Consider the following 15609-nt stretch of genomic DNA (forward strand, 5'->3'; position numbering starts at 1 on the left):
GGCTGCGATTGTGGGGAAGAAAAGTCAAGGGAAAGAGAAGTTAGAGTTGTAAACTCTGGACAGATCACTCTCAACATGGCGTCACGCTGGAAACAAGACTTAGGCTCAGACTCAAGACTTAGGCTAATTCCCATCATTGACTAGGAATTAAACTCTCTGCATCTCTGCACTGGAATCTAAGATAAAGTACATCTTATTTCATCCCCATCTCTCCTCTTCACCAACCCCTGTCTCCTTCATCCTAAAGACTCTAGGGTTGAAACTTCATGTGAGGTCTAATCTAGTGTGAATGCCATAACAAAGGGCAGTCCAGCTTATCATGGTGTTAATTATTCTAGTTGTTCTTACAAATTAGAGGCATACCTGCATGTGGGCCTCATGGTACAATGGAAAAAAGTCTCAGGACAGGAAGTATGTTGACTGTGCAAATAGCTATAGGACCTTAACCAAGTCACTTCTCTGGTCCTTAGTTTACTTACTTGAAGTCTAAGTAAGTAAAACCTGAAATCCAGTTTTAAAACCTGAAATACCTTAAGCCTCTCGGTTATCATTGTAACCCTGACCACTGCTGTTTGTTCCAGAAAATCCAAAGCCAAAGGAACCTGAAAACATCAATCAAACTCAAACTCCAGAGACCTGCTATGAGCCCCAAGGTTAGTTGAAACCAAAGGGCCAACTTCAGAATTGAGGTTAAAGCAAACTCTGTCATTGTCAGATGGGGCCCAAAATCATTCTATTTCAAAAGAAAACAAAAACCATACCTGAGCCCAGTTGATTCCCTCTGACTCTCTAAGCAGAGTTTGCCTGGCTGCAAGCATGGGTTTTTCCAAAGCTTGCCTTACTGGATGTGAATAGCAGCCTTAGGTCTCTGAAGGCTATCTGGCACCAAGCTGGGCTTCAGACCAGGAAGAATGATGGTGATTCAGGGCAGGCTGGTTTCGGTGCTGTGGGTCCAATTTCTGGAAGGAAATTTAGTCTCTTGCTGAAGCCACCATCTTCATTCTCATTCAATTGCAGTGCAAGCCGGGAAGGTGAACATGATGTCCCTTGCAGTGCTGGGGCTCCGAATGCTGTTTGCCAAGAGTGTTGCCATCAATTTTCTCTTGACTGCCAAGTTATTTTTCTTTTAAGGTAAGAACTAGCTGCTTCTTATTCCTACCTCCACCCAAACTATGCTGCACATGGAGGAAAGGAGTTTAGGAATGGTAAGAAGCATTGAGAAAGGAAAAACACATAGAGACATATTATGATTTACTAAGGTGGACCTTTTCAGATACTCAGCATAACACCCCATCTCCTGTTAGCCTTTTATTTCAAGCCAGACTCAAAATTCATGTAATATAATATAATACCAGCCAATAATCCTCACCTCAAACTCAGGAGCTAAAAAAATTGGACCTAAACAGGAGAAATCTTTTTCTTTACTGCTAATTTTGTTTATATGGCCAAGGGACCATGGGCTTTTTGCAAGGCCGTCAGTAAAGCTTCACTTGAAGAATATTCAGGGGGAGCAGAACTTATCTTTGCCCAGACAAAGGGGATGTCAGCTCTCGATCCTTAATCATAGGACTCGATGTGTAGACCAGCCTATCTCTGGGATGAACCTATACTCCCATCCTTAGTGAACAGCTCACTACTAGCCACTCAGGATGCATGCAAAGTTGAGGATGAGATGTGAATTATTTGCCTTTTACTTGCATTGCTTCTTCTGGTTATCTTAGACATGAAATTTGACCCGGGGCTTAGGTTTGCCTATGTCACTAACTCACTATGTTACCTAGGCCAGGTTGCTTCACCTCTCTGGGCCTGGGTTATCACATCTGTAAAACAAAGGAGTGAAGAAGAACTAAAGGAGAGCAGATGGGTTTTATGACTTGTGCCAACATAGATACACTGATAGTGACTAGCTGAACTATCACCATGTGTAGAAGGGAAATGTGCCAGGATATATTAGTGATGTCTGCAACGGTACAACCACAGCAAGTACTGGCCATCCCCAGGACTGCATGACTGCTATGATTCCTTCCAGCACTGACAGTCTATGATTCTATAACCCTGACAATTTTCCTTCACTTGCAGGCTGACCGGCATGAGAAGGCTACACGCCCTGAAAGAAATCAAAAGCCTACAGAGGTGCTATCTCCTAGGCTTTCAACCTCCTGGTGGTTTCAGTTGACCTGTCCCAGCCTTGCTTAAATGGCTGTTTCCCAAACCAGTTTTCCTTTAAAGGCAACAAACCCAGCTTATCCTTCAGCCTGATGAAAGACAGAAGTCCTGGAGAGTGGGGGCTTATGGTCCCAACTGTTTTACATGCTGCTTTATAAAAGGATATAGAGATATGAAGGTATATAGGACACATTTTTTTTCCTACAACTGACACACTTTAAAAATGGTGTTTTGTTCCTTTGACATTCTTTGCCTCCAGAAGTAGAAAGCAGGAGCCATCGGGTTCCTAGCTCCATTCTCCAAGAGGAAAATAGATCCTGGGCTTCTACCGAAACATAAAAGGCTCTGCTCAACCCAGCACTAGGTTTGCCCCAAACTAGCGTTCTCATCCACAAAGGCACTTTCTGCTTTTCCTAGTATTTGACAAACAAAACTACATTTGACTTCCTAACACTCTCTGCCCAGGCAATGGGGTTTGTCCAATCTCATCTAAATACTCTCAGAGTTATTAGCAGAGATCAGAGTAAAATGCAGAGGAAATGGGTTTCTCTCTATTAATTGATTTAACGAACATGAATTACTCCAAGTTCTAGGCATTGTACTGAGGGTGCAAAAATACATAAGACGTGGGTCTTGCTTTCAAGCAACTCATTGTGCAAGTGTTCTGGGAGGGAGGGACAGGAATGAGGCCCCGAGATTTCCCCTGTAAGAACAGTGTCTTCATGACCCCCTGCCTGCCCATCCATGCCCAGGAAGTTTGAAGGCACTGGACCTTTGGTATTGATGGTTTTCTGCCATTCTTCTTTGTCTCTATTGCATGTATTAAAGTGCATTGTGTGTGCCTTGCTTCTGGCTTTCCTCATTGCGGACCATCGCAGGGGGTAAGGGGAGCTGTGAATTCACTGGTAGCCAGACAAAAACCACACTGAGTTTATAGGTCACACCACAGTTTCCTGGGCCCCCAGCCTGCAGGCTCCTGCCTCGGGGACCCACCCCTGGGTTTCCTGCTACTCCAACAACATCAGCGTCCCTGGTGTGGCCTCTGAGCTCTGCTCCTCCCACCTCAGCAAGGCCAGCTTTTTCCGGGTGCACAAACCCAGGTAGCAAATGTCTAGCAACCGAGCACTGTGGGTTCCTCAGCACTGATGTGGGCTGTCAGGCGGGGGCTCATGAGGTTACAAGTGAAAGAGCAACGTTCATCCACAACTGCCCCATCTTTGCCATCTGCAGACTCCCATGTCACGTCCTCACAACCCAAACCAAAGAAAGGAGGCAGTGGCATTCTGAGTCAATGAGTTTAGGACAATCTAGATGGATAAGCCAGGTCCATCCAGGGGAAAACTATTAAAAGATTCCACACATCTTCACCTCATGTGCATCAAGAATGCCTGTTTCCAAAACATTCCCATCTGTTACCTTGGGCCATTCTTAAGAATGTATCTCTGAAGTTGCTAAGAACAAAACAACACATCCTCATTTTTCAGATGGAAAAAAATATGTCCCCCAGAAAAGGTATGTACCTTGTTCAAGGTTATTCAGAGAGGCAGCGATATTTCTGGGAGCAGAACAAAGTTATCAGGAGTGCCAGCCCCAAGTTCCTTCTACAAGAGCACAGCACATCCCTGAGACAGGGAAGAGGGCTTGTTTTGAAGTTCAGCTAGGCTGAACTTCAGGATAGTCCTGTACATAGCATATGAATGAGCCACCCTCTGGCCTACTTTGATCATCAGCGAAAGGCATCCTAGTATTTTAAAGAACCATGAATTTCTTCCACCAAAAGGATGCTCCTGAAAAGATTTAAGGCAGGAGCCATAGGGGATTGCGGCTGCCTTCTGGTGTGGAAACCATGCTATCGTGGATTATAGTTTTCCAGAGCTTTCACGTGTAGAATCTCATGTGACCCCAAAGGAGTCTCCAGGAGATTAGTACACACGCTCAGTAGGTGGCAGAACAGAAGCCCCGGAGGCTGAGTCATTTGGCCTGATCCTTTGGCTCCCTCACGCGTGTCTTTTCCATCCCTCTCTATAGCGACTGCTTTCCACCTGCCTGTGTTGAAGCCCAGATATACTGCTGCCCAAGCCACCTACTGATACAACCTCCTAGGGTGCAGCTGCAAGGGAGCCCCCAGAAGTGCAGCCCCACACCCCTGGCTCTGTCATTAACCAGATCAGCGACCTTCCAAATGTCCCTCACTTCTCTGGGCTTCAGTGCTTTCCCTATAAAATACCGTCTAAGGCTTCTACTATTTCTAAGATTATATCTAATAACTCTAATAGTTGTTTTAAGGAAGAGACACCCACAGAAGTAGAGGAAGGAGGGATGGAATCCCAGGGCCGAGGGTATATCTATTTTTGACATCACATTGTTGGTTTCCCCTGGAGGTAATTCTCTCCCCTGGGGATACCACTGAGCTCCAAACTCAGGGCCTTTGAAGCTGGGATTCTGGTTTTCACAGACAGCTTTCTGGGAATATCTCAGTGCTCTTCAGTGAAAGAAAAATATTCTCCAAACCCAGTAAGTAAAATGGAGGTGCCAAAGAGAATCCAGGAGAAACAAGGTGGCTGTACAAGAAGATGCAAATGAAAGGTAAACCAGGGAAATTTTTTAAAGTAAGTAACTTTGTGTCCAATTTGAGTCTTAAAAGGAAACAGGCCAATTCACAGCAATGGATGAATGATGGAGACTAAAATAAAGACACTTCCAAAAGGCTCTCCTGAAGTTGGCCCTTAACCAGCCCCGTCCTGATACACTCCCAGCGCATGCAGCACATCCTTGTCAAGCCCTGCTCTGTATCAGGCACGACCTGGGCACCAGAGTCTCTCAGACGTGCAGTCTCCCTCCCCACCACGGGCACTCAGGCAGCCAGGGCCCTCTGTGTCAGAAGTGGGGAGATGTCTGCTCCATCGGAAGCCAGGGTGCTCCCCTGGATGTGACCAGGCCTTTTCTTATTTGGAAGACATGTTAGGGCACCTCTAAAGGCCAGACTGGACCACAGAATGACAGGGAAGAAGGATGCTGTGTCCAAGGACATGAGCTGTCCGGAGAGGCAGCTCTGCCAGGCTGTGCCCAGGGGTTTGTGTGCAGACTTCCTGGACACCTACAACACCGTGGGAGCGCAAGCCACAGTAGTAAGTGGCACTGTCTTCAGGCCTCACTGAGGAGATCACCAAGTGGAAGGTTTTGTGGGTCAGGCTGTGCTGCACGGAAAATCTACCCCGAGCAAGATCTGCATCATGGGATTTAATGTTATTCCTGTGCAGGACAAACTAGAAGGAACGATCTGGTCTTATTTGGTACCAGTATAAGTCTGGATCTAAGTATGTGGTTTGGAAAATGCATTGTAGTGTCACCTCACTGCCACTCACCACTATCTGCTCCTGGGAAATCTGGGTCACTTGGTTACACAGCACGTCCTTGTCTGTGAAGAGAAAAAAATAAGAAAACAGTGAAGTCTTACACTCCGCAGGCACTGGGTCCAGCACAGGCCCATCCGGAGGGAACCCAATGGGCAGAGGCAGGGGAAAGACACAGAGATGAAAATTAAAGGCAGAAAATAACTGGAAAATCCAGTGTGAATGAGAAAGAGCCCAAGCCTTCGAAAGTAAGAAATAGGGAAACGGGTGATAGAACGAGCAGGACATAACAATGAGTGTACTTAACAGAAAAACAAAAGGCTGAAGCCCACAAGAAGAATCATCTTCTTTTCATATCAGGGAGGAGGATATAGAATAAAACTGGGCTCCTTAAATCTCTGAGACTGTCTCAGTGCTTCTGAAGGGAAGGAAATGGGAGGGAAGTGAGGGGAGCAGGGCAGCCCTGATGGTCACGTGACTGAATTAGCTGTAATTCTCTGGGGCGCATGCTTCCAACCCAGGAAAAGCTGTTATTGTTTTTGTGGTCCTCAATCTATCCTGTACTAATCTTTTTGTAAAACACAATGAAAATGAATTAGTTTTTAAAAAAGAAAGAGAGACTGCAAGTCCAATGATCACGTACTTCGATATCAAATTGCCCTAAAAGTGGCTTATCCTCCATTTCCGCATCCTCTGGTCACAGACCGGGCACCAGTCCAGGATCGCACTTTTGAGTAGCACCGTCACACAGCACTAGCACAGCTGCACACACCTGGAGTACTCTATACATGGGATAAATGAATGAGGACCTTAACCTAGTCTTACATATTTGTGTAAAAAGAAAAAGGAGAGGGTTGGATGAGGTCATTTCTAAAATCTGCCCTAGCCCTGAATTCTAGAACTCTTTTATTTTTGTTGTTGTTGTTATGTTTTTTGGGGGTTTTTAATACAATTTTTAAATGTTGCACTCCACTGACAGTTACTACAAAATATTGAACTCTTCTATTTCTCATGCTTGAGGGAGTGCTGTGGTCCTGAGAATGCTCACTGCACTTCCCACAGCTTGATTTCCATCTCTCCCTCTGCAGCACACACTTGGCTCCAGCTGAAAACTTCTCCCCCCCGGAAGCAGACCTTCCCAGTGGGTGAACTGCCGTGAGTGGGTTACAGGCTCTCTGAGACAGTGCTCACAGTGGACACTGGGACCTGGGGTGGCTGGAGCCCCGGAAGCCAGCCCCTCCCGGCTACATTTCAATACAAATATTGTCTTCTGGGTAAGCCAAGACATGACAACTGCTGGGAAGCACTGCCCTAAAAAACAGAAGACCAACTGGCTCCCCCAAACCTAGGAGTGTTTCTAGGAGTACTTCCGGAGTTCCTTTGTTTCCCTGGTCCCTCACCTCCAATTCGTCAGGAAGGCCTGTCAGTTGCACCATGAAGTGTGTCTCCAGTGCATCCACTTCTCTCCACTGCCACTCCCACCACCTCCCACCAACACCACCATCTCTTGTCAGGACTACGGCAATGACGCCCCTTGTCAGGTCCCCTTGCTTCTGCTCTTGCCCCTGGACCATCTCCTCTGCAGGTCTTTATAAAATGTAAATATCATGATGCCAGCAGGGCCTCCCTTCCTGGGCCTGTGACCCACTGCACATGGTGGGATCTCTGCCCTCTGTCCAATCTCCCTGCACGTCCTCTCCTGCCTCTGTCACTCCCCTTCAGCAGCTGTGGCCTTCCTCTGCTCCTCTACCTGCCTCCCTCTTCTAGGTCCCTGAAACTCTGCTTCCAGGTTTTCACAAATCTCAGCTCAAAGAGGCTTTCCCTGGCAAGTAAATTAGTCACTCACCTGGGTACCCAGAGTCACCCTCGATTTCACCTCTTATTTTCCCTCACATCACTATTTGTCATCATCAGGTTTCTACATGTTTATTATTTGTCTTTCCCTTCTCACCCCATATACACATACACATACACCATCATGTAAGCTGCATGAAGGCAGGGCCTTGCTTATCTGTTCACTGATCTGTCCCAGCCCCTAGGACTGTGTCTGCCACGTAATTGACAACCAACAAATATTTGTGGACAAAGGAATATAACTTTGTCCACTTAAAAACTCACCAACGGCATGGATAAGTTTGCCGAATTTGTTTAAAATTTTTTTTATCAAAGTATAGTTGATTTACAGTGTTGTGTTAGTTTCTGGTGTGCAACATAGTGATTCAGTTTTTTATATATATATATATATATTCTTTTTCATATTCTTTTCCATTATGCATTATTACAGTGTACTGAATATAGTTCCCTGTGCTATACAGTATGACCTTGTTGTTTATCTATTTTATATATAGTGGTTTGTATCTGCTAATCCCAACTCCTAATTTATCCCTCCCCCAACCCCTTTCCCCTTTGGTAACCATAAATTTGTTTTTTATGTCTGTGAATCTGTTTCTCTTTCATAAATAGGTTTACTTTTGTCATTTTTTAGATTCCACATTTAAGTGATATCACATGATATTTGTCTTTTTCTGACTTACTTCACTTAGTATGATAATCTCTAGGTCTATCAATGTTGCTGCAAATGGCATTATTTCATTCTTTTTTATGATTGAGTAGTATATATATATCACATCTTCTTTATCCATTTTCTGCTGATGGACATTAAGGTTGCTTCCATGTCTTGCCTATTGTAAATAGTAAGGTTGCCAGATTTAGTGAATAAAAACACAGGACACCCAGTTAAGTTTGCATTTCAAATGAAAAACAAAAAAACTTTTTAGTAATAATTGGGACTTGCCATATTTGGGATATATTTACTCTAAAAAGGTATTCGTTGTTTATCTGAAATTCAAATTTCACTGGAAATTTTGCATTTTATCTGGCAGGCCTTGTCGTGAAGATTAGCAAAAGTGCACACCAGGAAGTCTGCAGCCCCAGTGTGAGCATCCCCGGGCCCCTGGCTGTGGAAGAGGCAGGGTCAGCAACGGGGCTGCTCTGTCTGATCAGCTGCTGCCAGGCCTGCACTGCCCCCCTGCAGGCAGGTGTCCCCTCTCAAAGGCACCAGCCCCTCTGCTGGGGAGAAGGCCACTTCAGAACTTCCCACTCTCAGACATTCACGGGCTCTAGCAGCCCCCAGTCAGTCTCTGGGAGTCTGTCCTTGTTCTAAAGGTGTTGCCAGGCATGATATTCATGAGAGCTGAGTGTTCCCTTCCTGATCTAGGCAGTATAACAGTTAACAAATTAAACTGCTGCTCCTCTTCTGATGGCCCAACCTCAGTTACATCTGCCCATACCCGAGAACAGAGGAAAGGGCTCCAAAACCCTCACTCAGAGGGACAAGCCCTCTCCCTAATCCTTCACATGGAGACCTCCTTGGGTGGCACATCATGAAACTCCCCACCATGGTGTCCTTCCAACACTCCTTGAAAGGCATCCCTTCAGGAAGGGCACTTCTCAGAACAGCAGTGCAGTGTCATGGTTAAGGAGTGGGGTTCCGGATCCAGACTGCTTGGGTTCCTATCAGCTCCAGCATGTACTTGCTGTGTGACCCCAAACACGACCTAACCCCTCCAAGCCTCACTTTCTCCATCTGTAAAATGAAGATGATAATAATAATACTTTTTTCACAGGACTGTTGGATAATTAAATGAAATAACACATGCAATACACCCAGCAAGTGATCTAAGAACGCTAGGCATTGCTGTTGCTATTGTCATTTTTATGAAATAGACTGATGAATAAATTTCCTAAGACTTTGAGTCTCATCAAAGACGTTCAGAAATAAGATGCTGAGTAAATCTAAAATATAAAGTTGTGAAATCTGGCAAAAAAAAACCCAAACCATGCTGTACCAATCGATGGCAAAAAAAAGTGACTCACATCTTTCATTTGCTGTCATTGCTGTAAGTGTGTCATAGAGCTCTGCACTCTCCCGAGACCTGAGGCAGCTGTGCTCATCCCAAACCCCTAAGAGCACTGGGAGCATGGGAAATGAGCCTGCTAGCCCACTGTCCTATGTCTTCCCAAGGTTTCAACAGGCTTGTTCATGGGAGACCACAATGTACAAGAGACTGACCGCCAAAGTTTAGGACTAAGAGAGACTCAAGATTTAATGACCTATTACAGACGTATTGTCCTTGAACTTCCCTACCCCATCTCCCTTAAACCTATTAATGTCTGCATCTGAGCAGTTCCCGCAGTCAGTGAGCGCCCTGGGCTGACTTTCATTAGCCCGAAACCACCACTCAACAGAGGCCTTCAGAGGCTTCCGGGAAGATGGCGGAAGAGTAAGACGCGGAGATCACCTTCCTCCCCACAGATACACCAGAAATACATCTACACGTGGAACAACTCCTACAGAACACCTACTGAACGCTGGCAGAAGACCTCAGACCTCCCAAAAGGCAAGATACGCCCCACGTACCTGGGTAGGCCAAAAGAAAAAAGAATAAACAGAGACAAAAGGAGAGGGACGGGACCTGCACCAGTGGGAGGGAGCTGTGAAGGAGGAAAGGCTTCCACACACTAGGGAGCCCCTTCGCGGGCGGAGACTGCGGGTGGCGGAGGGGGAAGGCTTCGGAGCCGCGGAGGAGAGCACAGCAACAGGGGTGCGGAGGGAAAAGCGGTGAGATTCCCGCACAGAATATCAGGGCCGACCGGCACTCACCAGGCCGAGAGGTTTGTCTGCTCACCCGCCGGGGCGGGCGGGGCTGGGAGTTGAGGCTCGGGCTTCAGTCAGAGCGCCGGGAGAGGACTGGGGTTGGCGGCGTGAACACAGCCTGCAGGGGGTTAGTGCGCCACCGCTAGCCGGGAGGGAGTCCAGGGAAAAGTCTGGACCTGCCGAAGAGGCAAGAGACTTTTTCTTCCCTCTTTGTTTCCTGGTGCGCGAGGAGAGGGGATTAAGAGCGCTGCTTAAAGGAGCTCCAGAGACGGGCGCGAGCCACAGCTAAAAGCGCGGACCCCAGAGACGGGCAGGAGACGCTAAGGCTGCTGCTGCCGCCACCAAGAAGCCTGTGTGCGAGCACAGGTCACTATCCATAACCCCCTTCCGGGGAGCCTGTGCAGCCCGCCACTGCCAGGGTCCCAGAATCCAGGGACAACTTCCCCAGAAGAACGCACGGCGCGCCTCGTGCAGGCTTGCCCCGCCCTACGTGCCCCTCCCTCCCGCCGGCCTGAGTGAGCCGGAGCCCTGGAATCAGCGGCTCCTTTAATCCCGTCCTGTCTGAACGAAGAACAGACGCCCTCTGGTGACCTACACGCAGAGGTGGGGCCAAATCCAAAGCTGAGCCCCTGGGAGCTGTGAGAACAAAGAAGAGAAAGGGAAATCTCTCCCATAAGCCTCAGAAGCAGCGGATTAAAGCTCCACAATCAACTTGATGTACCCTGCATCTGTGGAATACATGAATAGACAAAGAATCATCCCAAATTAAGGAGGTGGGCTTCGAGAACAAGATCTATGATTTTTTCCCCTTTTCCTCTTTTTGTGAGTGTGTATGTGTATGCTTCTGTGTGAGATTTTGTCTGTATAGCTTTGCTTCCACCATTTGTCCTAGGGTTCTGTCTGTCTGTTATTTTTCTTAAATTTTTTTTCTTAATAATTATTTTTTATTGTAAAAACTTTATTTTATTTAACTTTATCTTCTTTCTTTCTTTCTTTCTTTCTTTCTTTCTTTCTTTCTTTCTTTCTTTCTTTCTTTCCTTCCCTCATTTAGACAACGAATCATCCCAAATTGAGGAGGTGGACTTTGAGAGCAAGATTTATGATTTTTTCCCCTTTTCCTCTTTTTGTGAGTGTGTATGTGTATGCTTCTGTGTGAGATTTTGTCTGTATAGCTTTGCTTCCACCATTTGTCCTAGGGTTCTATCCGTCCTTTTTTTTTCTCTTAATAATTTTTTTTTATTTTAATACCTTTATTATATTATATCTTACTTTATTTTATCTTCTTTCTTTCTTTTTTCCTTCCTTCCCTCCTTCCTTCCTCCCTCCCTCCCTCCCTCCTTTCTTTCTTTCTTTCTTTCTACTTCTACTAATTCTTTCTTTCTACTTTTTCTCCCTTTTATTCTGAGCCATGTGGATGAAAGGCTCTTGGTGCTACAGCCAGGAGTCAGTGCTGTGCCTCTGAGGTGGGAGAGCCAACTTCAGGACACTGGTCCACAAGAGACATCCCAGCTCCACGTAATATCAAATGGCGAAAATCTCCCAGAGATCTCCATCTCAACACCAGCACCCAGCTTCACTCAACGACCAGCAAGCTACAGTGCTGGACATCGTATGCCAAACAACTAGCAAGATAGGAACACAACCCCACCTATTAGCAGAGAGGCTGCCTAAAATCATAATAAGTCCACAGACACCCCAAAACACACCACCAGACGTGGACCTGCCCACCAGAAAGACAAGATCCAGCCTCATCCACCAGAACACAGGCACTACTAGTCCCCTCCACCAGGAAGCCTACACAATCCACTGAACCAACCTTAGCCACTGGGGACAGACACCAAAAACAATGGGAACTACGAACCTGCAGCCTGCAAAAAGGAGACCACAAACACAATAAGATAAGCAAACTGAGAATACAGAAAAACACACAGCAGATGAAGGAGCAAGATAAACCCCACCAGACCTAACAAATGAAGAGGAAATAGGCAGTCTACCTGAAAAAGAATTCAGAATAATGATATTAAAGACAATCCAAAATCTTGAAAATAGAATAGACAAAATGCAAGAAACATTTAACAAGGACCTAGAAGAGCTAAAGATGAAACAAACAATTATGAACAGCACAATAAATGAAATTAAAAATACTCTAGATGGGATCAATAGCAGAATAACTGAGGCAGAAGAATGGATAAGTGACCTGGAAGATAAAATAGTGGAAATAACTACTGCAGAGCAGAATAAAGAAAAAAGAATGAAAAGAACTGAGGACAGCCTCAGAGACCTCTGGGACAACATTAAACGCACCAACATTCAAATTATAGGGGTTCCAGAAGAAGAAGAGAAAAAGAAACGGACTGAGAAAATATTTGAAGACATTATACTTGAAAACTTCCCTAATATGGGAAAGGAAATAGTTAATCAAGTCCAGAAAGCACAGAGAGTCCCATACAGGATAAATCCAAGGAGGAATGCACCAAGACACATATTAATCAAACTGTCAAAAATTAAATACAAAGAAAACGTATTAAAAGCAGCAAGGGAAAAACAACAAATAACACACAAGGGAATCCCCATGAGGTTAAAAGCTGATCTTTCAGCAGAAACTCTGCAAGCCAGAAGGGACTGGCAGGACATATTTAAAGTGACGAAGGAGAAAAACCTGCAACCAAGATTACTCTACCCAGCAAGGATCTCATTCAGATTTGATGGAGAAATTAAAACCTATACAGACAAGCAAAAGCTGAGAGAGTTCAGCACCACCAAACCAGCTTTACAACAACTGCTAAAGGAACTTCTCTAGGCAAGAAACACAAGAGAAGGAAAAGACCTACAATAACGAACCCAAAACAAGAAAATGGGGTGCTTCCCAGGTGGCGCAGTGGTTGAGAGTCCGCCTGCCGATGCAGGGGACGCGGGTTCACGCCCCGGTCTGGGAAGATCCCACATGCTGTGGAGCGGCTGGGCCCGTGAGCCATGGCCACTGAGCCTGCACGTCCGGAGCCTGTGCTCCGCAACGGGAGAGGCCACAACAGTGGGAGGCCCGCGTACCGGGAAAAAAAAAAGAAAAAAAAGAAAGAAAATGGGAATAGGAGCATACATATCAATAATTACTTTAAATGTAAATGGACTAAATGCTCCCACCAAAAGACACAGATTGGCTGAATGGATACAAAAACAATACCCATATATTTGCTGTCTACAAGAGACCCACTTCAGACCTAGAGACACATACAGACTGAAAGTAAGGGGATGGAAAAAGATATTTCATGCAAATGCAAACCAAAAGAAAGCTGGAGTAGCAATTCTCATATCAGACAAAATAGACTTTAAAATAAAGACTATTAGAAGAGAGAAGAAGGACACTACCTAATGATCAATGGATCAATCCAAGAAGAAGATATAACAATTGTAAATATTTATGCACCCAACATAGGAGCACCTCAACACATAAGGCAAATACTAACAGCCATAAAAGGGGAAATCGACAGTAACACATTCATACTAGGAGACTTTAACACCCCACTTTCACCAATGGACAGATCATCCAAAATGAAAATAAATAAGGAAACACAAGCTTTAAATGATACATTAAACAAGATGGACTTAATTGATATTTATAGGACATTCCATCCAAAAACAACAGAATACACATTTTTCTCAAGTGCTCATGGAACATTCTCCAGGATAGATCACATCTTGGGTCACAAATCAAGCCTTGGTAAATTTAAGAAAATTGAAATTGTATCAAGTATCTTTTCCGACCACAACACTATGAGACTAGATATCAATTACAGGAAAAGATCTGTAAAAAATACAAACACATGGAGGCTAAACAATGCACTACTTAATAACGAAGTGATCACTGAAGAAATCAAAGAGGAAATAAAAAAATACCTAGAAACAAATGACAATGGAGAAACGATGACGCAAAATCTATGGGATGCAGCAAAAGCAGTTCTAAGAGGGAAGTTTATAGCAATACAATCCCACCTTAAGAAACAGGAAACATCTCGAATAAACAACCTAACCTTGCACCTAAAGCAATTAGAGAAAGAAGAACAAAAAAGTCCCAAAGTTAGCAGAAGGAAAGAAATCATAAAAATCAGATCAGAAATAAATGAAAAAGAAATGAAGGAAATGATAGCAAAGATCAATAAAACCAAAAGCTGGTTCTTTGAGAAGATAAACAAAATTGATAAACCATTAGCCAGACTCATCAAGAAAAAAGGGAGAAGACTCAAATCAATAGATTTAGAAATGAAAAAGGAGAAGTAACAACTGACACTACAGAAATACAAAAGGTCATGAGAGATTACTACAAGCAACTCTATGCCAATAAAATGGACAACCTGGAAGAAATGGACAAATTCTTAGAAATGCACAACCTGCCAAGACTGAATCAGGAAGAAATAGAAAATATGAACAGACCAATCACAAGCACTGAAATTGAAACTGTGATTAAAAATCTTCCAACAAACAAAACCCCAGGACCAGATGGCTTCACAGGTGAATTCTATCAAACATTTAGAGAGGAGCTAACACCTATCCTTTTCAAACTCTTGCAAAATATAGCAGAGGGAGGAACACTCCCAAATTCATCCTACGAGGCCACCATCACCCTGATACCAAAACCAGAAAAGGATGTCACAGAGATAGAAAACTATAGGCCAATATCACTGATGAACATAGATGCAAAAATCCTCAACAAAATACTAGCAAACAGAATCCAACAGCACATTAAACGGATCATACATCATGATCAAGTGGGGTTTATTCCAGGAATGCAAGGATCCTTCAATATATGCAAATAAATCAACGTGATACACCATATTAACAAATTGAAGGAGAAAAACCATATGATCACCTCAATAGTTGCAGAGAAAGCTTTCAACAAAATTCAACACCCATTTATGATAGAAACCCTGCAGAAAGTAGGCATAGAGGGAACTTTCCTCAACATAATAAAGGCCATATATGACAAACCCACAGCCAACATCATCCTCAATGGTGAAAAACTGAAAACATTTCCACTAAGATCAGGAACAAGACAAGGTTGCCCACTCTCACCACTCTTATTCAACATAGTTTTGGAAGTTTTAGCCACAGCAATCAGAGAAGAAAAGGAAATAAAAGGAATCCAAATCAGAAAAGAAGAAGTAAAGCTGTCACTGTTTGCAGATGACATGATACTATACATAGAGAATCCTAAAGATGCTACCAGAAAACTACTAGAGCTAATCAATGAATTTGGTAAAGTAGAAGGATACAAAATTAATGCACAGAAATCTCTGGCATTCTTATACACTAATGATGAAAAATATGAAAGTGAAATCAAGAAAACACTCCCATTTACCATTGCAACAAAAAGAATAAAATATCTAGGAATAAACCTACCTAAGGAGACAAAAGACCTGTATGCAGAAAATTATAAGA

The 15609-nt window shown here is 44.2% G+C and overlaps 1 protein-coding gene and 1 gene segment (V, D, J or C); both read left to right on the plus strand.

Moving 5' to 3' along the window:
- The window catches only part of LOC114904325 (Ig heavy chain Mem5-like), a 55039-nt gene extending 52032 nt beyond the window's left edge, over positions 1-3007 (plus strand). Inside the window, exons 6-8 of the mRNA XM_029238121.1 lie at positions 582-653; positions 1018-1131; positions 2080-3007. Coding sequence (XP_029093954.1) covers positions 582-653; positions 1018-1130 — 185 coding nt within the window. The 3' untranslated portion in view covers position 1131; positions 2080-3007. The remainder of the gene's footprint in view (positions 1-581; positions 654-1017; positions 1132-2079) is intronic.
- Positions 1-15609, plus strand: part of LOC114904326 — a 268584-nt gene that overhangs the window by 172607 nt on the left and 80368 nt on the right.

This window comes from Monodon monoceros, unplaced genomic scaffold (genome assembly GCF_005190385.1).
Source record: "Monodon monoceros isolate NGI ecotype Baffin Bay Population unplaced genomic scaffold, NGI_Narwhal_1 Super_Scaffold_21, whole genome shotgun sequence".
Classification (NCBI taxonomy): Eukaryota; Metazoa; Chordata; class Mammalia; order Artiodactyla; family Monodontidae; genus Monodon; species Monodon monoceros.